Genomic DNA, 27,123 nt, shown 5'->3' on the forward strand with positions numbered 1-27,123 from the left:
TAAATACATACAACTCTGAACCATCCCGATTAGAGAAGACATACAAATCAGTGAGTGTGCATTCTATTGCGACCGTCCTTAGTTCAAGTGTAGATCCATCGAGGCGAAAAAAAAAGCTCCCTCTTGAGCCACTGTACAACTCAGTGGTTGGAGGGCACTGCATTTCAGATAAAATAGCCTCAGCCTCAGGAAGAGACATAGTAGTATCATTCCATCCGTGTTTGCTCAAAGGGTTTTATCCGTGAGGCACGGCCTTAAAGGAGTCTTTTCCTCTTGTAATAGGGAGTCAGGAGACAGCTGCAGGGCAAAGAGGTATCTTCAGTTCTTTCACAATGTTCTGTTCTTTCATTGTCATTGCAGCTGCACCTTTAGCTCTTGCGATTGCACGCTTGTCAACCTCAGGAAAGCTGCCCCTGATCATTAAACAGCTTACCCTTCTACCCCCCCCCCCCCCAAAAAAAAACATGAAAAAAAGAGCAAAAATGAACAGTTGCTCCATAGTGACAGCTGACAGATAGCTAAAAATAGTGACAGTAGAACAGTAGAAAAATGAAGGAGGCGAAAGCGAGGACTTTAAAAAGTCGAGTTCTACAGAGACCAGTGCATTTCGTCAAAGTCCACCGTCTCCCCCAGGTTGGCATCAGTCTCCAGGAGACTCATGATCACTGCCATGGCGGCCTCATCGTTGCTCAGGCTACCGAGGCCTGGCCCAACCACTGTGTCCAGGTCCAGCTGGGAACCTGCACCTGCAGAAGAGCAATAGTGTGCTTCAATCCCTCAGAACCAACAACCACTGCATTTCCTGGTATACATATACAAACAGCTGCATGCAAACAGCGCAGATTCACGGATCTTTACAGTGCATGGATTAACTGAGCCATCAGCACAGGCTGAGCCATGTGGATCCTGTGAAGATCAGTAATCAAATCAAAGCCAATGAAAAGTGAACATGAACTGAAGTTTGACCTTATTCTAGGAGTATACAGTTGACTGCTTTCACTTGAGTGGACAAGCAGACTTTTTGGTACAGTTTTAACAACCTGGCTAAAGGCTAAAGGTGCTTAAAACTTGAAAGGTGCTTATATTTTGGAATTAGGCTATATTAACTGGATTCAACTACAATCACGGGATAAAATAAAACTTATCCTCTTTGTTCCCTGCAGCATAAGTCATTAAGTTTACATGGTGAGGCTTGGAATGAGAGCCAGTACCCATGAGTGTTTCACTGCTGGAACATGATGCTCCTACGCCTTCTCCCTCTGAACCAGACTTCCCAGGAGGCTCAGGGTCTGTTATCTCTCCATTTGGCACCTAGAAAACCCAGAGAAAAACATGAGTGAGATGGATATAAAACAGAGTAAAACAGTAAGCTGCAGTACTGATTAACATCCTTTGCCTGGCTGGTCTGCTTGACAGTGAACTGCTACTGTAAGGGGCTACGGTGATGACTTATAATACAATGTAATGTATTGTTCTATCCCTGCCCCCTAATGCCTACTACTTCTTGCATTCAATGTTAACTTCATATGTAGCATTATGATGTATTATGAATTTGTGTTCTAGAACCTGTTGTATTGTAGTATACTTGGCTTTTGTCAGAGTGAACAAGTTAACTTGTGGTAGAGCTTGAATAGTATTATGCTCACACTCACTGGTCTGTTAGTGTTGTGAGCCTGGTCTGACACTGTTGCTTGTTTAAATTGAATGGATACACTTATGTTCTATTGCAATGGAAGCTGCTCTGGATAAAAGTGTCTAAACACTAAAATATTAAAATCATTAAAGATTGTATGATTGTATGACATATTTTATACATGATTAGTTAGTAAACTGGCCCCACAAGCAGAATGAGTGGTTTATGACCGCTCTTGCATTTCAGTGGAGGAGAGGTTTTAGGAGGCGGCACACAGGCGTAGTACAGTAACAGGAGGAGGCGGGGCTATCTGCTGTCACTCACGGTGTTGCTGGCCAAAGTGAGTGCCAGTGGGGACTTGTCCTGGACCAGACTGAAGGGACTGACGTTACCGCTCGACGGAGATGAGTTCAGCCTGTAGACCACAAACATACACAGATGTGTGGTGAAGTATAATGCCCAAATCCTAAGGCATCATTTTAATTTTTGCCTACATAGGAATGCGTGCATAATTCACCTGCAGGACAGAAACATCCTGTTCCGTGGTCATCCCAATATACGCTCACCAGAGTGCAATAGCAAAAAAAAAAAAAATTGTGACATGGAAGGATTTAGGTTTTGGTTGATTAATTACACAAAAGGAAAGTCGAACTGTAAAGACTTCTGTACGGGCAGAACAAACCTAAATAAAATGAGTAATACCAATGATTCAACAAATCTCTTATACATGGCAATGTGTAAGAAAAAAAAAACAAGAAACATTCAGAAATCAATCAATGGAGTTAACTTGTTAACCAGTTTTCACAGTTTTTACTCGAACATACCAACACTTGCACATACATATGCACAGACATACACACACACAGACTCGCCTGTTGAAGTCCAGGAGCTCGTTTGCGATTTGAGTCCCAATACTCCCTGCATAAATCATGGTACTAGAACCACTGGAAATCCCAGGAATGATGGAGAAGGCCTTCTTAGCATCTTCTAAAAACAAATAAAATATAAAAAGGGAAAATGTGGTTTGTTGTTTAGAACCTTACATTTGTCTTGCATGTATGTTTGATTTAATGTGGTCTGATTTCAGTACATTTCAATTAACTTCCAGCTCCTTTCACTCGTTCATGCAATTCAATTTCTGGGATCTGAATTTGATTTGGCCATTCCACCTGGATGTGTTCCTGGCTCTGTTCAGACAAAATCCTGCTCCTTCCTTTTACAGTATAATACCTCTACGTTCAGAGGAGAGGTCTATGTAGGGTGGTAATTTTGGGGGAGGGGCCAATGGAAATGGGCAAACAGGAATGGATGGGGCAAACTGACTGGAATCTGACATTCGTAATCTGTTTCATCTCACCTTCTGAAGCCTTGGAATCACCAGGCTGCTCTGATCTTTCCCCTGATGTCACCGTGCGACTGGGACCACTGTGTAAGCAAAGGGAAGAAACAAATACAGACGTTTAATTTCATGTCAATGGGGTGCAACCTTTCGATGAAGTTCCTTTCAACTGAATTTCAGGAGCTGCACATTCTATGCGGGGATGCAAACATTCTATCAACCAAAAAATCTGTGCTTCCATCACTCATCACTAGTTGCCCCTACATTTAAGACAGACAAAAAGACATTGAGAGTTCTGTGAACTAATACAGAGGCAAGTACTTACGATATGACCGTATTGGTTGACACTATATATTCTACTTCTTTGGTCCAGGGATTTATAAAACTAAACCACTGACTTTGTAGAGTAACAAAAGAGCCATATTTTGTTTTAAACTTGTAGCAGTTCGTCTCAATCTTCTCTTTGCTTCGTAGAACTGCAGAGAAAAAAATGAAAAATGCATTTCAGATTGAAACAAAAAACGTTAAACCTGCATATTTTAGAAGCACCTTTGAATTAAAAAAAAAATAAAATTAACTCGAGGCAGAAGGAGAACCAGCAAGGCTGTCAACGAGGACTGTGACCATCTCTGACTAAAACCATTCTGTTGCATGTCGCTTACGAAAACATTGCATATCAACTTAATATGAATTATGAAAATCCCAATATACAAAGACTATTATTCTAAATGTAACATATACTTCATATACACCCCTTGTCATATAGAAATGTGATGCATACGCTGTAGGACAAGTTTCTGCAGTTCTAAAATCTGCTTGCTGGTCCATTTTGAAGGTACCTTTTCGGTGCCTTTCTGCTAAATGTGGCAGGTCATCTTGGTGGAAGTACTCATAACAAGAGGTTCCCAGCAACTCCTGAGGCAAAAATCCCAGAATGGTAGTTGCTCTGTTTGGAAAAAAAAAATGGTGTATGACTGGTCAGTTATTTCCACATAACACTAACCTGCTGCTAAATCCATTTGTCATTCTGACATTGTTATTGTCAGCTTTGTTAAATGTATAAGATATAACATCTGCAAAATATGTAAAATTATGTTTGAATCAGAATCATGGTACTGAAAGGAGAAAGTTGTTCCTAAAACAATAGGCTGTAAAATTACTCTCCTCCCCCATTGTGTGGACCAATAATTCAAGAAAGCAGCACAAAAACAGATGTACCAAGATGTACCAAGACATTTACACCAAATTTTACAAAAAACAATACATGATGTTCATGACAAATATATTAATTCCTTGATACTATACATTGGTTTGGGTTTTTGCAGAGCAACCTTTATACATTCTTCAAGTGAATTTGGAACACCAGTTACAGAAGTGACTGTCTGGGATGGTGACAGGAGAGGGATTAAAAAAAAAAATCAGCATGATGAAGGTTCAACACTTCAACAACAAAATAAAAAGAGAAGTTGTACCTCTGACAGGGTGTGAAAATAATACCTGAAGAACCACATATACTGGCTCTCGCTGCTGTTTGCTGTAGTTATTGGTTAGGGTGGAGAAGATTATATGTTTTAACCTCTTCCATATCACCTTAACCTAAACCACTAAAGCAGTGTTTCCCAAACCTCTGCTGGAGGACCCCTTGTCCTGTATGTTGTAGATCTCTCCCTGCTCCAGCACAGCTGATTCAAATGATCAACTCATCATGAACTCCTGAAGCTGCTTAATAACAAACTGATCGTTTAAATCAGCTGTGTTGGAGCAGGGAGAGATCTAAAACATGCAGGAAAAGGGGTCCTCCAGGAGAGGTTTGGGAAATGCTGCACATAGGTTTCAAGGTCCTGGAGCGAGTCTGGACACACAACAACCATCAACAAAAAAAAAAAAAAATGGCTTAATCTATGGGGAGGCACTTCTGGTCCCATCATAGCTGCACAAAGGGCACCACCTTTGCAGCAGTCACTTGACCTTCCCACAGGGGGCGACAGGTGGGCTAGAGAGTACATTCATATGCATTCAAGCAGTTTTAAGGGCAGCAGAAGCCCCATCCCTCTTCAATGAAAAGCCTCCTGATACGAAAGATACGCAGGGGAAAAACACACAATTCCCCCAGGAGAAAACATGCTGATTTACACGGATTATAAAAAATAAATCTGACTTACCTACTGCCCGTGGATCTGAGGAAAGATATGAATGAGTGTCATCCTGGTTCCACATGCAGGAGACATGTCACCTCTCTACCCAAAAGCACAGCCTGCATACTGACCCTTGACACCTCTTGTGTCATTTCCCAAAACGAGGAACACAAATGCGGCCCCAGGCGGGTCATGTGACTACTTAATGCTCATCCATCAGACAACCCTTATATCTTACTCTTTATAGCAGCACAGAAATGGCTGCCAATGCCATTTCTCTCTTACTATTACACATGATTTTCAGCCTCCTCTGAGCAGCTGCATCGGGCGGCAAATCTATGCTGATATCTGCATATTGTGAGTCATTGTTGTAACTGTACACTTGATACTTGATGTGGTTCTGTTGCCATGATGTGGCACTAGCTCAGTCCATATAGGACTGAATTCCACATGTGAATCATTACTGTTATTACTCCTTAATGCAATCAAAACCTGTAAGAACAGTCTTAACTTCAGTCTTGGTCCAGTCTTAGTGTCACCTACAACACCTCTCACAATTGGAGCCTTTTTCTTCTGCCAGCCAGACACCTTCTGTAATGCTTTTAAATTTTTCCACTTCCAGATTTTGCACAGTAAGTATTTTAAATGCAGGACTTCACAGCTTGGAGGTGAACTGAGGATGAAAGCAGAGGTGCAATAGAGAGATGGAAGAAGACAAGGGAACGACGGAGCTCACCGTTGGTCCACGAAGGTAAACTTTCCGTCCATGGCATACCGGGTGACGAACTCAGTAGGTCTGACTTTCACCTCTCCATTGGGCTGTGGGACGGTGTGGGGGTGCACCCGGCCGATGGCCACCAGGCAGCTGAAGTGGGACCCCTCCTTCTCTGACTCCCCCTCCACCTCCTCTGCCCCCAGCTGGTTGGCAGGCCAGCTACGCATGTAGCCTGTACAGTGCACCGTGCAATACTTCTGAGACTCTGTAGTGGGACATGGAGCGCATTGTTAACACACAAACAAAAGATGCACTATGCCCATGCATTATATTACATTACACTATTGGCGTTTAGCAGACGTTCTTATCCAGAGCGTCTAATAAAGGTTACAACTTCATACGCTACCCATTTATACAGCTGGATATTTACTGAGGCAATCCTGGGGTTCAGTACCTTGCCCAAGGGTACAGCAGCAGTGCCCGAGTGGGGAATCGAACCTTGCAGTTACGAGCCCTGCTCCTTACCTCTATGCCACACTGCCGCACATGCAATGCCAGTTTAAGCATGAAGCTATATTTAGAGTAAGTAGGTGCTTTTTCAGTCCTTCCATTTGCTTTGCCCTGCCCTTCCAGCCAACACAGCGGTAGACGTGATTGGTTACCAGCCGTACTGATGCGTGGCACGGAGAGGGGATCGTAACCAATCAGACCGAGCCCCGCTGACTCACCTTTCTTCTTGGAGGTGCTTGGCTGGAGCTCCTTCTCCTCCATCTTCACCACCACCCTGTTATACTTCATCCGGCAGAAGAAGGAGCGCCGGGCACCGGAACACAGGCGAGAGGCGCCCACTGGGAGTTCAGTTTGAACCTGCAGTCCAGCTGGGAGAGGTACACACAAAACAGTGGCCAGACAGTGGTCAGCGACTAACCTAGCTGGGAATGTCACACGGCGACAGGAGTCAGCTAACAGTCTGAAGGCAGTCATTGTCTAGTCCAGCAGGGAACAGCACACAGACATAGTGGTCGATGGATATTCTCACTAAGAGCAGTAAACAGCGCCCACAGTGGTCAGATGCCGGTCAGTATCTAAATCTGGCTTGGGCTGGCACGCAGCAACAACAGTCAATGACTTTGCTCCGGTAGGCAACAGCACATGTAGACAGTGGTCAGACAGTAATCAGACATCAACAATTGATTGTAAACAAGCTGGGAACAACTCACTCAACACTGGTCGGTGACTAGGTGGCCCCACATTATAATGCTAAAGGTGATGATGTAAATATCATGGTAGATTATCATTTTATTATGTGGCGGACAACTCAGTAGGGCACGTGCTGTATCTAATAAAGGTGCAGGAAGTATGGTGCACAGATTACAACTGACCTCGTTGTGCCTCTCACAGTGGTGTGATAACTAGCACCACCATGCATACATAAGTGCTAACTGTACAGGGCACACAAGAGACACAACTGTGTTGTGAATACATTGCATTTTAACATTGTACCCACAACAGGTCCAGACATTCATTTTGATAAGGGCGAACAAGACCACCCAAAACTTTAAGATATGCCCAAATGCAACTTCCGATTGCATTTATAGTGCAAAAGCAGGGACATAGCAAATAATAACTAAAATTTGTCTGCTCACCCAGGAATCATTGGAAAACTACTACAAGGTATAAAAAAACTACGTAGTCGTGGGCTAGGAGACATGACAGAGTCACTTACTTTTGGCATCTATAAGACGTTCACGTGGGTAGAGCTCGGAGGCTGACAGCTGCTCCTTCACCTTACCAATGTCCTTCGGGTGAATGTAGTCAAACAGGCTCTGTCCAATGAGGTCCGCCTGCAGGTCAATGTTCAGGCAACGTTAAAACAACACAATAGAATCACGGGGGAAACTGGCTAACTGAGGATGAACCACTGAATCAGTGTTGTAAAAACCTGTAGGCTGTAGATAAGAAAGCCTTTCTGGTGTAGGGTTTGAGGATACGTGCAGTTTCTCATTCCCTTTGAGGATGAGCCATCAAAGCACTGATCCAGGCACTCACCCGATTGTAATTCAGTATCTTGGAGACGGATTCGGACATGAAGAGAATTTTTCCACGGTCACACCTCACAACCAATAAGAATCCATCAGCAGCCTGGATGGGGACAGAAAGAGAGAGAGAGAGTACAAGCACCAAGAAACGCAAGATTTATGAAGAGTAAAAGCATGTAAAACAGTTCTGATAACAGGTTAGCAAAACCACCCTGACAAACAGGCCAGGGAATTCAGACGCAGAGTTAACACAGTTGAACAGGAGCACACTGGATTCTCACTGGTCATAGGAACCTCTCTCACCCACAAACATGTCAGACTGTGCAGAAATATGACCTTAGTGGACTGGAAACAGCCACAGTTGGACCACAGCTAGGCGGAGGAGTGACCACAACCACAGCTAGACTTATTACTGACCACAACCACAGCTGAACCACAGCTAGACAGAGGACTGGCCACAACCACAGTTCAGCCACAGCGAGAGAAACGACAGACACAGATCTTACCCTGAGGATCATATGTTTGAGCTCTTCGTCAGGCAGGAACGAAGGCTTGTAATTGGCTTCAGCAAAGGAGCTGGTGGTCCCTGGAGAAGAACAAAACAGAGCATAACCACAGCAACGTGCAATTATAACAACCTATGACTATTATTGGTAGTAATATTTTTTTTAATTGCACACCCTGAATAATGGACCTTCTGCAATATAATTCATATTTTTATTATTGTAACAATAATAACAGACTTATTGATATCACCCTATGATATTAAAAAAACTGCTTTTAGATCATTTTATGGACAAATTAGACTATGTGTTAAATTCCAGAGTCCTAAAACTCATACCCCACTAAAATTCAGCTATTAACTACATGGAAAAACTAGATTCTAGATACTAGATATAAATTCAAGTCTGATCATCTCTGATGACTAAGTCTGCCGCAACTGAAGATTTGCCCTCATGTAAATCTGTGTGGTGCATCTCATCAACTAAACACTTAAATTCTTAAATAACTCTGCCTTGGTGGGCGGGCCTACCTTTGAGGGATTTAAGGTGCTGTACGGCCATGCGCAGGACGGTCAGTTTGTCTAGCTTGCGGGACATGGAGTTGCAGGTAGGGATCATGGCTGACAGCTCGTCAATAAGGTTATTCATCTTGTCACGTCTCCGCTTTTCAATCTGGCTGTGAGGCTCTCTGTAAGATTAAAAACACCAAACAAATTAATATCTTTTACTATTACTACATTACTTACTTACAGTACAACTAATAATAACTCCAGAATGGTTACCAATAAGAATATGTCTGCAGTTTCACATTTAAAAATAATTCTTCATTTATGAAGACAGTTTAACATGAACACTTCATGACAACATGCAATAAGATTCTTAACTCCTCTCAGCATATGAAATTAGTTAAGGATGAAAAATCTATCCTTTATTATTAAGCAAAACAGTTACCTGAAACATTTCTTTGCATGTTGCTCATCCCCTTCAGATCTTGGAAAATAAAATGAAAGTAGAGATCAGTATTTGAAGTAATTAGCACACACTGCACAGTATATTACAACAGTCTGACAGTGTCCAAAGCTAAAGATGAGTTCTGAAGTTGTAATGACCTACTTGTCTTGTTCATCCTCCATATCTACATCTGCACTTTCTCTGGAAGAAAACAGAAGGAAAAGAGGTCGATAGAGAAGGTATTATCCCTCTAGTAGTCACTGGCTTCATATAGAGCAACAAACAATGCTTTACAAGACATCATGCATTCATAACCCACTTACATAGCTGGAGCCTGACTGAGACATTTCAAGTTCTCTCTGAATCTCACTCAGGTCAAGAACCTGGCATTTTAAGTGTTAAAACACTGCCTCTCCACTCTAATGTAGTGCTGGATTGTGTACCTCATCTACCCTGATGACACACTTAAATGATCCTTAGCACTGAATCTCACCGGCTGCAGAAATGCATACCGCATTCTCAGCTTCACACACCTGCAGTTTGTGACTCACCGACCTATACATGCATCTGCAGCACCTCTGTCTCCCAGTCTCACACACAGACACAGACAGAGACACACACACAGACTCACACGCAGACAGACAGAGAGAGACACAGACAGACAGAGACACAGACAGAGACACACACACAGACTCACACGCAGACAGACAGAGAGAGACACAGACAGACAGAGACACAGACAGAGACACACACACAGACTCACACGCAGACAGACAGAGAGAGACACAGACAGACAGAGACACACACACAGACTCACACGCAGACAGACAGAGAGAGACACAGACAGACAGAGACACAGACAGAGACACACACACAGACTCACACGCAGACAGACAGAGAGAGACACAGACAGACAGAGACACAGACAGAGACACACACACAGACTCACACGCAGACAGACAGAGAGAGACACAGACAGACAGAGACACAGACACAGACAGACACACACACAGACTCACACGCAGACAGACAGAGAGAGACACAGACAGACAGAGACACAGACACAGACACAGACAGAGACACACACACAGACTCACACGCAGACAGACGGAGAGAGACACAGACAGACAGACAGAGACAGAGACACACACACAGACTCACACGCAGACAGACAGAGAGAGACACAGATAGAGACAGAGACACAGAGAGACAGAGAGACAGAGAGACAGAGACACAGACAGACACAGACAGAGACACACATACAGACACACACGCAGACAGACAGAGGCAGACACAGACAGACACACACATACAGACAGACAGACAGACAGAGGCAGACACAGACAGAGACACACATACAGACACACACGCAGACAGACAGACAGACAGACAGAGACACAGACAGAAAGAGACAGACACAGACAAACACAGACGGACAGAGATACAGACACTCACTGGTTGTCTGTGCTGCCTTTGCGCTTCCTGGGCAGCTCGCTGGTAGAAGCCGCGGGGGCGCTGGAGGACGGGGTCATCAGGCCGGAGAGAGAGACAGAGGGGCCAGGGTTCTCCTCCACCAACACCTCCCCTGAAACGCACACACACAGAATAACGAGATGGTCACAAAAAGCACAAAACAACAGCATCAAAAATGATCACAAAACTGAATCCACACCTCTGTCACCAAATCTCAAAAAAACTATACGAACTTCAAGAGCTTCACAGTTTATAACAGGGCTGCCATTCAGAAACTGCTTTCAACCAAAGTCGTAACAACACAAAACCTGGTGTAATGAGTACAAAACCCTCACTTCTGAACAGTGAAACAAAATAGTAATTGAATGAAGGTTTGAATTCTAAGACAATGGTAACACTGGTTTTATCACATTATTTATAAGTTGTTTTTTAAGCAGTGCTTTTCTGTGCTTTAGGCATTTTCTCACACACATGGCATCATATATATGAAGCTGACTGGATACATCATAAATAATTCAATAAGCTGTTACCCCATTGCAAAATGGTGCTTTGAAAAGTTTTTAAAGTAAGTCTTCCTTTTACCATTGTCAGTAGTGTCCACTATTGGAGGCAAATTATGTTATAAAAAGAGTGTCTGCACCGACAGTACTGGTGTGGAAATGACAACACACACTAAGCCACATCGCTTATCAATCAATCTGCAGGCTGACTGGCTCTTAGTAAGAGCTACACTCCACATTGGGAGAGAAGGTGTATTCATGGAAGAGCCGCTGCTCCTTTATTTTCAAAGTTATAAGCGTACCCCATGCCATAGAATTCAAAGTTACAGTCATGGTCGGCAGTGTAGTATGGTGGTTAAGGCACAGGACTTGTAACCAAAAGGTTGCTGGCTCATTTGGGCAAGGCACTTAAGCCAGAATTGCCTCAGTAAATAACCAGCTGTATAAATGGATGATATTGTAAAAAAGTGTAACCGATGTAAGTCGCTCCGGATAAGGGCGTCTCATAAAATGCTAGTAATGTAATCTCCACTCTCTGCCCCTCGTTTCCATATTCAAAGCCTTCCCACCCTCATTGAATTACAGTTAGAAAACTATATCACCCTTTAACAGAGTCACAGTGTTTTTGTTGTTTGTAAAATTTAAAAAAAAAGGTTTTTTTTCCGAATTTCAATGGGATCCAAAGCTTCTTAAAGAGGAACACTGAAGCAGACCAGCATTGACTGTTTTATCCAAAGTAAAAGCTCTTATAACTATTTCTCACTGCAGGGACTCGATGCTGAATGTGTCTGGGGTGACACTGCTGATCCACCAGGAGATGAACACTTTCTAGGGATAAAGGCTGAAACTACGTATCTGAGTTTTCACAACACAGCAACGCCTGAAAAAGTAATATCCAACGAGATATTCATATTTCCCAAGACCTGCTGTGGTGCAAACAGGATCTCTTTAAGATGACAAAACATTTCAATTGAGCAGATATACAGAAAAGAAGAACAGTCAGGCTGACTGGAAAGTTTCTGGCCGAAAAGTTTTATAATGCTGTGAATAAATTGATTATAAAATATTGCCATCCCAGCCCAGAAACCTAGTTCACACACTGCAAACCCTGTCTTTATTGTTTGCACAGATGGAGATCATCAAAATCGAGCAGCAGCTGCCGAACCATTATACATCTCTCCCGCCTCAGAATGCCTTTTCAGAAATGTCACTCCATTATGTTTTCAGAGCTCCGTGCGACAACAGTCAACCCACTTTAATAAATTTCTTCACGTGCTCCAGATTTTAAGCCAAAAACTAGGCCTTCATACTGTAGGTCGCTCCACTTCCAGCACCGTTTTCTGGTTATATAAGCCCCAGTGTAATGCTCTGATGTGCGTCCTCATTCAGCAAAGCGGGCATTTTATCATTCAGTTCACACAGCGGGTGTGAGGATTACGAGTGAAGCGTTCAGGTGAAGGGAGCTCAGGGCCATGGCAACTCCAGAACTCCCATTTTTAAACTCTGTGGGCCATTTTTGTTTTTTTTTTTGAAAGCTTTGCCAAAATATGGCAGCTTGTATTATAACTCAACCCCAACAGAGGCCATTCAAACAACTCTCTGAAAAACAGCCCATAATTTACCTCACTATGAAACATGTACTTTAATTGATTTCAAAAGCATTATTATTTTTTTTTTAATTTGGATAAATTATTGTTCAAAATGAGCCCAAGAGGAAATGATTAGCTGAACACATCCATCCACACACCAAGTCATTATCCCTTGCCAGGTTAATTTATAACAGCTGGGTACATGTCAGCAGCTGCTTCCAATCGGCTGTCTTTTCTGATGGGTGACTTCTGCATGGCGACAGCATGGAAAAGTATTGATTATTTCTCAGAAACTACTCTGACCGCCCTTGGGAAATACAGAGTGGACAAAACAAACTGCTAAATTTAAACAGCATATACCAGAACACAGGACCCTTGGTGACCGCTTCCTGTAAGCGGTAATTCTAGGAGGCGTTTTGTGCAGAATGAACCAGCTCTGATGACAACGGCACAAGGGTTTACGAATCTTATTGCTTACACGCAGACATCCTCAAGAGACCACTGGACAGTTCCAGGTGACACACTGTCAGGCAAACATGGACAAATAAACATGAGGCTTAGCAAGCCCTTTGACGTTTAGGCACACTGGTGATCAAAATAAGTTGGTCTTTTCACTGCTGTGGAAAAAACAGGCAGTACTGTAAAGTACTTAGGATGAACATGTCTGTCCAGTAAAGGAAAAGGTGCTGGGAGAAAATGTGTCCTTCCTCCACCAGTTGCTTGCCTTTGCCTTTGTGTCCAATGAGTCCCCTCTCCTCTTAGTTTTATGCACCCTGAGAAGATGGGGCTGTGGGGCTCAGAATGCAGTCGGATGCAGTAGGTTCTTAGCGGTGCAGTTTAGATCATGGCTCTTATTTTTAACATCACTCTAGTGACCCACTGACCTCAATAACACTTAACACATCAGCAACCGGGTTTGTAATCCCCGGTTCTGGAGAGGAGATCTGGAGCAGGATTATTGGGCTAGGCCCACAATACTATGACCAGGCCCTGGCACACCCTCCCTTGCCTTCCTGCTCTGGCCCATCACCGCAAAAGAGATCCCAAGCATGTGACACAACACAAAGGGCTGGTCACCCAATCAGGAGCAGGAATGGGATGCGGTTGCTTGAACAAATTCCAGGCTAGGCCTCAGTCCACTCAGTTCAGAATTTAGTATAATTTCCCTGAGTGAAACTAAAATTGTAGAATCTTCTGCTCACATCTCTATTCACATATTAAATCTGATTTAAACTGATTTAAAATATTTTCCCCTTAATAACACAGGATGATTATACCTTATGGGTATTGTTCATTAGCTTTTTATAACCAGAAGTCTGTACTTCAAACCACCACCATTACCACCATGGTCTATTGAAATGCAAATTACTGCTGCCAAGGGCGTAAACTTACTCCATAAGATTAGACGCCAAGAGTTCCCTATAATGGACAGGCATGAAGACAGCGTGCACACAGAGGGTTTTAGTACTGTACATAGGTGACATGTTGGTGACAGTCAGCTGTTGACACTGTGTTGCATTTGGACCATGTTCTGGTCACCTGCAGCTCTCTTAACACTGATTCCCTCTTTAAGACAAGACCTGAAATTTAACAAACACAAGAAAAAAAAAAACAACAAGCATAATGAAGAGGAATTTGTTCAGAGTTCTTCCCCACCTCATCAGAAAGGAGATAGTTTTCTGGATCGTTGGAGCACAGAAGCATGTAGCCGAGCTTGAAAAAGCACACCCTACTGACACATTTTCAGATGTGGCCCATCTTTTTCTGTATGTAATTTTCTATTGTTCACATCGCTGTATTACACGCACTGCAACACCTTTTCTTCTTAAATCTCGTGGCATAAACACATTTGCCAAATGTTTAAATGTAAATGTGACTCTTCTCCTCGGACATCACCAAGCATAGCGTTGCTACTCTAGTCAAATGAGGGCCACAAGTTTGTACAGCTGAGGTCTATATCGTATGATCTCACAGCTGTGGCTGGGATTTCACTGTTGTGCAAAAGGAAACTGCAAACATGTATATTTTCTCAATATTCTGGAAATAAGATGCATTTATTTTCATAAAAAATAATTTTCGCAAAAACATTCCGCTGACATTAATGCCATGACATCAACAAACATCTGAAACATTCTCATTTCAAAATAGGTCGTCCTGTCATGACAAATACATTCTATTAAGCAGCATTCAGACGCCACTGTAGTTCTGCTCTACCCGTTTCCAAGAGATCTAATAAATATGACCTTCGGTCATTATTCGGTTTTAGATGTCCTGGTTCAACTTTTTATTTGGTCATGATGAATTGACTTTGAACACCTAATCCTGGACCTTGTGCGGTCAGACAAACTGAAAGTTCAGAAAGCAACAGCCCATATAACCATGCAGGGATTTCCAGGACTATGATTACACCCATTACACCCCCAAAAAAAAACAAAAAACCAAAAAAACTTAAAGTATAACTGTAGGTCATATCATCAAAATATTAATCTCAATATCTAATCAAATTAAATGTAACCATTTAAATAAACAGACTGCTGTATTTTTTTTGCAAGCAAGCGGACAACCTCTTGCTCTAATAAGGCAAGGGAAACGCGAAGTTTTTTTATTATGACGTTTGTAAATGTTTTTCAGGTGCTTTTGAAAAACTAATGAAAATAATTGCTGACTGATATGAAACGACTGAGAATGGAAGAATCTGATGTCAGTTCAACTACACTCCATCTTACCACTAGAGGGGGCTGTGTAACAGAATTTCAAGCACATTTCTTGGACTTCCAGCCTTCCAGGAAATGGAATCCTCTGGATGGAACATGCCATAGTTGTGACATCATCCCCACCATGGTGCAACTACTATAGGAGTTAAAAGAATGCTCCTAAACTGGAGTCCCTACACTCACTACAGTCACGGTAATTATGCATGCATATACCGCTTATTTTCGAATGTCATCCCTACACCTTAATGAAGAATCAATGGATTTTACAGAAAACGCACAAAATATAAGAAAACATGGCTAATGCATGTAAGAAGGTGCTATATCACAAGTGATCCACTATTGCAACTTTAACGCAAAGAATCTGTGACGTACAAATACAAACACATTTTGAAATTCCAGGTCGTGAAATGTCCACCAGTATGTGCATGACATTGCAAATATGAGTGTCAATAATTTTGTATTTTGTTGTGACAAAAATCTACCTTTGTCAAAATTCACAGGAGGAACACGAACATTTTTAAACTGGCCAAAGGACCACCATTTTAACCATTCATCTCCTTTATGTGCGTGTGTGTTTGTTATTTATTTATTCATTTTTGAGGCCAGTGTATTCCGACAATTTCCAATAAGTGGCAGAAACTACCAGGAAACACTAATTTTGTTTTTGTTTTTTTTAGCTGAACATGTCAGTGCATTACATACACTGTACATAGTGTACAAAGATGGGATTTACAAGGTAAAATTATGCAAAGTGCCGCACAATCCATTGCTACATACCATTATCTAATATTTAACTAATTTAGCAAGTTCAACTGTCATTGTAAAAGACTAGCTTAAAAATAACTCCTCTGCTTCTCTAGATATTTTGATGGAGACACACTCAGAGAGGCAAGGTGAAAGGGACCTTTCCAGAAATAAACGAATAACGAGGAAAGTTTGAGCTGAGACCCAACATTAACCGCTGGACCAAACCGCACGGACTGGCACATGCATTTTATCCCTGATAAAGATGCCAGGAAAAACTGGGAAGACTCACTTCTGCCAGACAGAAAGTCCACAAAAGCTTTTCCTTACCGCCACAGGAGGACGCCAATCATCCCACTTCAAGTTTTTAAATAGAGTGGCACGTGCGAGATCAACTATCACCCTAACTACTTATATAATGTAGTCGCTATGACCTATAAAGTCAATTTTCCCCCGTTTTAATCATTACTGAAATAAGGTGGTCGTGGGGGTAGCAATCAAAATAAAACTGAAACAAAGCTTAAAAGAAACTAACCAGATTAACCAGAAAGTAACAGGTTTGAATCCTATATCTGATTCTCATCTGTAGCCTGACCAAGGTACATATATTACTCTGGTAAACTTTACTTTGGTGGAATTCTGGGACATTTGTAGCAATCCTGATGGCAAAAATGTGCCACACACAAATAAACGTGATCCACTAATTAATAAATATTCTCCTGTGAAAGTGGATAATCTAAAAATTATAAAGCACCCAAGATGAGGGCGTCTGTCGAACAAATAAAAAAAAAAACAATCTGATAAATGCTAGCAGAGTTAGAGTCCGATATTACTATTTTTAATGATAAAAAATATGACGCACATCCATGTCGCATATATGAGCTACACACATATGGGAGAAGGAGGAAAATTCCACCATCACAATTACAGCAAACAACCAGCGACAGATACAAGCATTAGTTTTATTATGGCTTATATTTGTCTCAGCCTTGGACTGCAGGCAAAGCCTATGTATTTGTCATGATAGTGTTCAGTGTGATATTGTGTACAACTGCTCCGGTTACAGGTAAAGTAGTGGAAAAATTATTGTACTGTAGTGGGTTGATCGGTGTTAGTTCAACACCATGCCAGCCTGGTTCTAGCTCCACATAACAAAAGGGGTACGTTTTCATTAGGGGCAAGTTCCTCTACGAGCTGCAGCCCATGTAAAAGATCATAACTCTGCACCTCAGTGCTATCCACCTGGGACCTAACCAATGAACCTTCCTTGCATAAAGCGGCTATTCTCAAGATGAATTCACATCACCCCGCGTCCCATTGACATCCAGATGTTTAAAAGAAAGGTGTTGGAGATCACAGGAATGCCTGAATTTCAAAGCGGAAGCCGGAATGCGCGGGCAATGCCATTTATATCGCCGCTCGGGCTGCTGAATAGCGAATTTGTTACATATTAATTGTAAACCAGTGCTCTCATTAGCTGCGCAGACCTCATCGGTGAATGTTGACGGAGGACGAGTTGCCATGGTGAAGGTGTCAGGTCCCGATTTTAAAAGCACGGAAGGCGTGAAAACTTACAATCGCAAGAAACCTTGCCTTGGCAAACAAAGGCACTACGGCTAGTGCTGAGCAACTCGGAGGAATTTTTAGGTCACTAGTGACGCAGGAGCGATTTATAACGCCAAGCCTTTCCATCTCCGTTTTTTTATTTGCGGTTTGGCAGCGATCTTTACTCACTACGCTGCCAAATAACATCGCTCTGGATTCGCCACTATTAATGTACCCGTACAGGTACGACATAGTCAACGTACTCAACGGCCAGCGTCGGTTCAGGCAAGGTGAATGAGCAAATTGCAAAAAAAAAAATGCGAAAGACTGTCTGTAAAGTTGTATTTTCGTCAACAAATTAGAATTAGATCATTTAAATAATTTGTTAAATAAATTGTTGCTTTTGCCCCTTTTCTGGTGTGTATTTTAGGACCTCTGCTAAAAGGTTATTTTCAAAAATGACGCAGTTCGACGCATTAAACATATTCCGTTTGAAGTGTCCTCTTAATTGTTTAAAGAATAGAACTATTTATTTGAGATTCCTGTTGCTGCCAGTTTTCCTCTGGGATTAGGCCTATATGTGGTTCAGATGAATTAGAACAGTAATTCATTCACAGTGACAACAAATTTCAGTCAAGGAGATTTAAAAAAAAAGACTTCTGAGTGCGACACATGAAAATGTAACGTGTTACGTTGTTAGACAAAACATTCTTCATCTCGTGAGTATACATTTTCTAATATATGCAGAAGGTAAATTGCTTCCACTTCCACTCATGCAATTTCTTATGTACACTGTAAAATAAAGTTCAATATATCTACACTGTACTGTTGATGATAGTAGTGATGATAGTAATGTTCTGCGCCCAGAAAGCAGAAACATACCACCAATTAATGAGGCGCTATTTTGAACACACTCGACGCTCTTAACCTCTCGAGAGGAGAATTCAGAAAGCTGAAAATCTCAGTATTACATCTGCTCTGTCAGTTTCCGTTGAGCTTGTCACGATGGGTTTTCACATCTACTCTCTACTCGACTCCATGACCACTTAAACATGGGCAGCGATGCAGCCAACAAATCATTAGTGGCCTAAGCAAGCTGTAACGTTAGCAGCGGAATATCACTAACTACACAGCGGTATTTTAGAAAGCTCCAACTTGAGATGTCCTACCTAGTGTAAACATTATCTTAAATTTTTTTTTTTTGTTGTTTTTTTTTTTTTTTTTTTTTTTCTAAAATGGTGTGAGACTGCTTGAAATTAAGTGGATGTTCAGACATGCAGCTGGCTGGCCAATATTAGTTTAAGTCACGATACACCTTCGCACCACCACGCCACCAGCTTTGATAGGCTGTCCACAATGCCAAGTACGGTGCAACTGGTCTCAACAATTACTTTTAAAAACATTTACTACGCGGCCAAATGGCAAAAATGTTTGGTCTGTGGCGAGCGGTTTTTAAGAAAAAGGGCATTAAGAGTATTGTGATATTAAGCAAGGCGATATTAACCAGTTCATTCGTTCTTTTTACCACATCTAGTGATGTCACCATGAAATGCAAGGAAACACACTTTCAGAACGCGCGATGAATGATTTCTAACAGCCCAAATATCAAGTGTAGTACCTGGTGTGCCATTTGAGCAAAGTATTTACAAAAATAATGAGCTGACCAAGGAGATAATTCCACCTTCAATACAAGTGAACACAAGTGAACACTACATCTGATGAAGGAGAAAAATGGGATTATGCTAGCAAATATCAAGTAGCCAAACCGAGGTTGAATTATGTCTAATCTGTAACTGTTTAAGGTCAGCCATGACATGTTCTTTTATTGTGGGAGGTCACTCCATTTCACAGATGTCTTAATTTTTTTATTGACTGTTATTGTGAGACCATTACTGCTGGTTGCGTACTACCGCTTTGTGGCTCTGGATGAATTTCCTGTAGAGACAGCTTTGCTGTATGTGAATTGACCACACAGCATGGTCCTCAGCTCATTTTAAAAGATGACATCAGTGAGCAGTGCAGTCCTCAGGTACGTATAAAAAAAATCAAGCTGTAACTGTAGAGTGTTCCTAAAACGTTTGACGTCTTCACAAAAGGATCCGTTTCCTCTTCCCCAGCACGACAGCAACGCCTCTCAATCAACCACCATCATCCATGCTAAAAATAGACCCCACGCAGGACCTGTGAAACACCCTCATTCAGCCGACCTACTTTTATTTAAGTTAATCATATCACTGAACACCATCAGCAAGGCCAGTTATTTACATTTTAAAGGGCGATTCTCCCTCTAAAAAGGCAGTAATTCCCTTCAGTCACCCTGCAGTTGCTGCTCGCCATGGCTACCAGAAGACTGTTGCCTGAGGAGAATAATCCACTTGCTGCCGCTGATTCAAAATCATTCGCAGCAAAGTCAAACACAGATAGGGTTTTAGTTGTTTGAGGATACTTTTCTTAGACTGCAAACACACCCTCATGTTCAGCCGTAAGATTTTTTGTGGCCCAGAGACGCTGTAGTACTCACATTCATCAGAACATCTAAACTACACTTTCAAGCATGTCGTCTTCCAACGAGTGGTAAACGTCGCAGTGCAATGCATGAGACCCTCATAATGAAACAACCACATTTTTAAAGGCAGTATTTCACAGTGGTGGTCCAGGGTTTATAATTTCACTGAGTCCCAAGCAACTTGTCTTAAAAAGAGTGCAGCAGTTATATAGGTCCGAACTGGTACAGACCATGGCTCAGTCCAAAACTCCAAAATCAATTGATTTATGACAGGGTAAATATCACATTGTGTCCCCACACCAGAGCTGCACTGCTCAAACAATTTTGCAAAGGGTCTGTTGATTTGAGTGCTGGAAGAAACTGGCAAAGGAAATCACACCAAAGCTGGGCAATTGCACAGAAGTGGAAAAATCACATGAAAACAGAAGTGGTGATGTGGAAGACACCAACACCACTGACTGTTACAGAAAGCGACTGTCTTCTTCACATTTTGAAAACTGCTCTTTGGTGCGGGAGGCATGTTAACTAGGACATAGAGTTGTCCTTTGAAATGAGTTAAATCCAAAGAAAGAGTCTGCATGGACTCATGGCCAGTTAAAAAGTACAAGGTGTATGCTCTATCCATTCAACCAAATTCTTTCCCTGGGTCTATTTTTTCACTGCTTACAAAATTACTACTTCAGACTATAATAAATGAAAAACTCTACTGATTACTACTGAAAACTAATACTATAAAATCTCTACAATATTTTTCAAAGTTATTAAGAAAGTAAAGTACCAGAGCAGGAGGGCAACAGGGAGGGGGAAGGAGAGAGAGAAAGAGGGAGAGAAGTGCAGAAAGGGTAAGCTACAGAAAGGGAGTGAAGAGAGAGAGAAAGAGAGAGAGAGAGAGAGAGGGAGAGAGAGAGAGAGAGAGGGAGAGAGGGAGAGAGAGAGAGAGAGAGAGAGAGAGAGAGAGAGAGAGAGAGGGAGAGAGAGAGAGAAAGAGGGAGAGAGGTAGAGAGAGAGAAAGAGGGAGAGAGGGAGAGAGAGAGAGAGAGGGAGAGAGAGAGAGAAAGAGGGAGAGAGGGAGAGAGAGAGAGAGAGGGAGAGAGAGAGAGGGAGGGAGAGAGAGAGAGGTAGAGAGAGAGGGAGAGAGAGAGAGAAAGAGGGAGAGAGGGAGAGAGAAAGAGGGAGAGAGGGAGAGAGAGAGAGAGAGGGAGAGAGAGAGAGGGAGGGAGAGAGAGAGAGAGAGGGAGAGAGAAAGAGAGGGAGGGAGAGAGAGGGAGAGAGAGAGGGAGAGAGAGAGAGAAAGAGGGAGAGAGAGAGAGAGAGAAAGAGGGAGAGAGGGAGAGAGAGAGAGAGAGGGAGAGAGAGAGAGGGAGGGAGAGAGAGAGAGGTAGAGAGAGAGGGAGAGAGAGAGAGAAAGAGGGAGAGAGGTAGAGAGAGAGGGAGAGAGAGAGAGAAAGAGGGAGAGAGGGAGAGAGAGAGAGAGGTAGAGAGAGAGGGAGAGAGAGAGAGAAAGAGGGAGAGAGGGAGAGAGAGAGAGAGAGGGAGAGAGAGAGGGAGGGAGAGAGAGAGAGGTAGAGAGAGAGGGAGAGAGAGAGAGAAAGAGGGAGAGAGGGAGAGAGAGGGAGAGAGAGAGAGAAAGAGGGAGAGAGGGAGAGAGAGAGAGAGAGGGAGAGAGAGAGAGGGAGGGAGAGAGAGAGAGAGAGGGAGAGAGAAAGAGAGAGAGAGAGAGAGTGACTGTACATATAGAGGAGATTAACATACTCCCTCATCAAGAGGACATACAGTATTTACATTCCCCAGTCCACGATTCAGTCCTTACTCCACAAAAGCATCCACTCAAAAGCACTGCATAAATTTCTTCTGTTGGTCAACTATGTCACATCTGTGTGTGACTCCATTTTAATCATTTGGGCACCATTCAGGGTGAATTAACGTCAACAACTAAGACAACTAAGGGACCAAATACACTTCACGTCCATGAAACAGAGGAGGATGGGCTGCAATGTGAGCAAAACCAGGACACATGGAAATAGTCTGTTTTTCGGCATGACCTGGGTTATGTGGACAGAGTTATGATTAAGCAACTGGACATATAACCCAGTTGCAGTTTTGATTCCTTGAGTAAGGCACTGCTTTTGTACGTATTCAGCTGTAAGAATATGACACTGTATAAAACTAATTTCCACAACATATCCTAGCTTAGTCTGTCTGCGCAGCAACTGAAATATAAATATTTACTTCTTCATATCTATACTGCACAGCTAAAAACAGAGTACAGTATACTGGTGCCAAACACTTTGAATTTTTGTTCAGTTGACTACAATGTTGTCTGATTTTGAATGTGAACATTTCCATCAATGATCCTCCCACATTTGATGATTTCCACCATGTCATAAACTCGAGGTATATTTTTATCCCAGAAAACATTATAAGGGTTGAAACTGAATGAATTCAGGATGCGGTTATCGACTGAGCTGAGAAGTAGCACACAACAGGCTCTTTAGTCAGCAAGTGGGACACCCCTGTGTTAGTCACTCATTCCATGTGCCCACACATAGAGGGGTCACATGATCAAAGTGCAAGCCCCTCCTCCTATAAGAGTTCAGGGTTGCACCCACATAGCAGGGCTCTGGTGCTGTTATTGGTTGTACCTGGTAGGTGAACCAAGTCCTCTATGAAACAGGGGGCACGTCATCACTGACACACCGTCAGCATGTCTGAGTGGGAGGTGAGGTGTGGGTGTGCACTGGATTAGTAGAACTGGAAGTGAGCACGAGCAAACAATATCAGCATTAACTGGACAGACTTGAAGCAGACCTACTTTTCTGTTGCTCAAGCAACTTCCTTCATTTCTGTCTACAACACAAAAAGCACGTTGAAAGATATTACAAAGCAGCAGTGCCTTAATTAAGTGACAAAAAGAGCACCGAAGGTGGTATTGTAAAAAAGTAAAATTCCAGGAAAACTGTTTTGTTGTCCACTAAATACATTCAGAAATAAGCTTTGTAAAGGCTTAGTGCATGTCAATATATCACTAAACAATTTCATTCAATGGAATTGATTTCAAAAACATATTTTTTAAATGTTGGGAAAAATTTAGTCAATTAATTCCCAATTAGATTTACATTTCAAATGACCAGGTGCTGAAGAAACGTTACATGAAAATCTCATGATTTTTTTTCAGAGCACAAGATTGGGCTTCTCTTATTTCCACAGTTAAGCTATACAACAGCAGTACACTTCATGACTTGGAACCAATCAGACTGGATTTCCTCCAATTGAAATATTTACTATTAACAATACTTATCTAAGGTAATGCGTTTTAAACTGGGGCCTTCATTATACAGTGACCATCTAACCTTGCATTGATCACGTGACCTAGATTTGGAAGAAACCTCGGAGGATGCTTACTGAGGCAGAATTTCGCCTGTTACTGACTTTGGTGCATGAACTTTGCTATCAGGGTAATTCTGAAGATAAATAAAAAAAAATGAAATTTGTCCTTGCAGGTGTATTTCCTTTTAGGGAAGCACTGAAAATTTTAATTTTCTATAGTATTAGGCTGAGTTGGCATTACCTGTTCATTCAAAATATTTGATACATCAATTAAAAATGTTTTTAAGACAAATCATTGAGCTTGTCACAAGGATGAAATTGGTTACTGGCAATGCTGTGATAACTGAAAAGTAAAACTGTGAACATAATGATTTCCCATTGCATTTCCACATATTTTGACACAAAAATTAGAATAAGTAGCAACTACTGTGTTGTCTTGACCAAAAACTAAATCAGTGCAGTAAAAAGTTATTACCATGGATAAAAAGTATCAGTTCTTTATGTATTTACAGTCAATGATCACTCTGCAATTAACCATTTGGTAACAACATCATACCATGATAATATAGTCCATAAGCTACTTAAAAACTCAAAAATATACATGTACTTATCTAATCAGATGGATCTTTCACATTACATTCCACAATCCATTATAAGAAATTTGTTTTATGTGGTGTCAGGACTGTGCATACACTGGGCTCAAATTTTAAAAATGGCATAGATCAGCAAAGGTCTATCTGGCTGGAAAGGACAGATTTCACTTGAGCACCAAAAGGACAGGGGTTTGACCCCCACCGACCCGACTGCCCACTCACGCCTGCGCAAGTGCCTGTATGGTATATTATATACATGGACACAAAAGAGCTTCAAACTGTAATTTACCCAAAAGTTGTAATAAATATGCGTGATCACTTTAAACGTCTTTAAACACAGCAGGTTATCTCAACAAGTAACATGGTGATAGGAGAGTTCACGGTAGCCATACTTGAAAATTAGAGAGAACTCTAGCTTTTAGGTAATAAATGGATCGTGCGTGTAAAGCATTTGTAAATTAATGAAGCTTAGGCTAATTGATTTATACATTATCGAAATCACTTTATCTGAATTTTCCAAATCAAAGCCCAAAAACATTTTACGTCAGGAGACGAAGTGAGATACATTGCACAATTAAAAACCAAGGGTGGGACGAGGGAAAGCGGGCATTAGGCACAACAAGTGTGCTTCTAGTTTGACCTACATATTATATAACCCTCAAACTGTCACGTTGAGATTGCGCATTGTAATACACAAATAAAGCAATTACGCTTTTAAAGTACTAAAGCGTATATATTTTGTTTTATAAACAGACAACAAATAGGTCAGTTCTGCGTGTTTTGGTCAGTTTGTGCCGTTTTTGTCAATGAGACTCTGAGCCTTCAATGCTACATCGTGGTAAATACCATCACGGAAATGCCGGTCCCGTTAGTTCACTGGGTGAGATAAATTGTTACATTTTTTCGACACAAATAAGCGGCTCGCTTGAAAAACAGAACAAGATGTCTCACAATCCTATGCATCGATCTCCAGGATGTTAATTTGCTATCAGTTTGTGTATATTCCTTTAAAAGTGTGGACATCCTGTCGTACGATGACAATCTAAACTTTTCGTAACCGCCGCAATCATAATGTTGTTAGTATAAAACTATTTTTGGACCATGAATGTAACAACCAAACCTATGTATAGCTTACTATAATGTATACTATACTACAATTAAACACAAATTATATCATATTATTGCCGTAATCGTCCGTCTGAAGTAACACTACCCCACGTCTGGAACGAGAAAAAAAAAAAAAAACAACTACAATTACAAAATACGTTCTGTTCATCAACCATAGCCTATTTAGAATGATCCTTTCATCATCTTGGAAAGGTATACAGGCATTACTACATAGGTAGCAATGTAAAAGTAAACACGCATCTAAAGTCGGGAAAAAAGTTAAGACGATCAAAGCAGAACAAAAGGTGTCCCGAATATATAGGTATTTAAACATGCAACAGTACGAACTGTATACCGTTAGCTGTTTATTTTACTGCGATAAATTCACTATTAATGTGAACCATCGCAAGAATATAACTAGCTATATCCTACGTTGAAAGCCGCTGCCTATAGCCTAGCTATGGAAGCGTTAAGAAATTGTCTCCTTGTCAAACTATTTCCCACATAATCGTTGATTCATTTTTATGGTAGCCTAAATAAAATGAACTGCTTTCAAATATACCACTATAGTTCCTATTTAATCTGATCCTTTATGTTTAAAATCATCTAGCCTAGCAACCGTATTGTGAGAGTTGAGTACCTGTGTAAATTACGAACCGATCCGGTCGCTATGAATGTACAGGCCTAGCTACAGATCTGTCAAATAAAGACGTATATTAAACCCATGAGCGTGAATATGTGTCAGGCGCTTAATGTTTCCAATATACTGGTTTGTTGCTTCTTCAAATCTACCAAAATATCAGCATTTCTGTGATTCGATCGGGCGCGCGTTCTAAGCCCACTAGAGAGTTTGCTCTACTGAACTACTGACCTAGTTTCTAGAGGAACAGGCTACAGTCAAGCAGTAGTAGGAAGTACGCCGACAGTTCCCCTCTCCCCCACCCGGCACACAGCGCTGACTTTTGCATTCGCTTCAAGGGCACTGGATATCGCAACGGCACTCTATTCTACACCGTAAACACATGCCATACCTGTCCGTTCTCCTGCCGCTCTGTCACCGCCGCCGGCCGCTGCATCCCCCGCCGACATGGCTGGAACCGGTTCGCCGGCGCCCGGGACCGCAATGCATGTGGAGGAGGTGATATAGGATGTTGTGGTCGGAGAAAGAGTGAGAGGCGGGGGATAGAGAGGGCTGTTGTATAATTGACTTTATTTTTCGTTCTACTAAGGGAGGGGGAGGGGGGGTGCACAGAAACGTGCGAAGAGAGCACACGGTGTAATCAGGACAGGGTCGGACTCGGGGAAAACGCGGAAGACGAATCGTGTCTCCACCTCCCTCTCCTCCTCCGCCATCACCGCCGCATTCATTCACTCAAATCAGCCGTGTGAGAAGCACGGAGCTTCACGCGATATGTTGGGCAGCCAGTAGGCGGTTTCGATCATATATGCGCCGCAGTTGCCGGCGGGGAGCACGGTCACACATGAACCGTATTAGCTGCTTGAGAGTACGGTCCCACACGAACAGCGCTAGCCAGTGGGGAGTAAGTTCCAACATGAACGGCATTAGCCGGAGGCGAGTGCGTTCCTAAGTGAACCGCCTAAGATAATGGGGAGTATAGTCATATGTGAACTTCATTTTTGGATGGGGAGTGTGGTCATTTTTCGAGCCGCATTGTCCCGTGGTAACAAAACAGGCTGTGGTTCATTCCA

General features: G+C 42.1%; 1 protein-coding gene across 4 annotated transcripts; it reads right to left on the minus strand.

Moving 5' to 3' along the window:
- Positions 1 to 26,795, minus strand: arntl2 (aryl hydrocarbon receptor nuclear translocator-like 2). 4 transcript variants are annotated; one of them, XM_036517960.1, is made up of 18 exons: positions 26,445 to 26,795; positions 10,771 to 10,900; positions 9,478 to 9,516; positions 9,316 to 9,354; positions 8,895 to 9,052; positions 8,368 to 8,447; positions 7,872 to 7,964; positions 7,549 to 7,666; positions 6,551 to 6,700; positions 5,844 to 6,087; positions 5,135 to 5,149; positions 3,812 to 3,918; positions 3,298 to 3,448; positions 2,991 to 3,058; positions 2,506 to 2,620; positions 1,958 to 2,048; positions 1,212 to 1,311; positions 1 to 746 (listed from the first exon to the last, which is right to left on the minus strand). In XM_036517960.1, the coding sequence occupies exons 1-18, from the start codon at positions 26,500 to 26,502 to the stop codon at positions 589 to 591; spliced, it is 1,914 nt and encodes a 637-aa protein (XP_036373853.1). In that variant the 5' UTR covers positions 26,503 to 26,795; the 3' UTR covers positions 1 to 588. The 4 variants fall into 4 exon arrangements, with proteins under 4 accessions (XP_036373853.1, XP_036373855.1, XP_036373854.1 ...); XM_036517962.1 differs by lacking the exon at positions 9,478 to 9,516; XM_036517961.1 differs by lacking the exon at positions 5,135 to 5,149.
- Between the last annotated feature and the right edge of the window lie 328 nt (positions 26,796 to 27,123).

This window comes from Megalops cyprinoides, chromosome 23 (assembly GCF_013368585.1).
Source record: "Megalops cyprinoides isolate fMegCyp1 chromosome 23, fMegCyp1.pri, whole genome shotgun sequence".
Taxonomy (NCBI): domain Eukaryota; kingdom Metazoa; phylum Chordata; class Actinopteri; order Elopiformes; family Megalopidae; genus Megalops; species Megalops cyprinoides.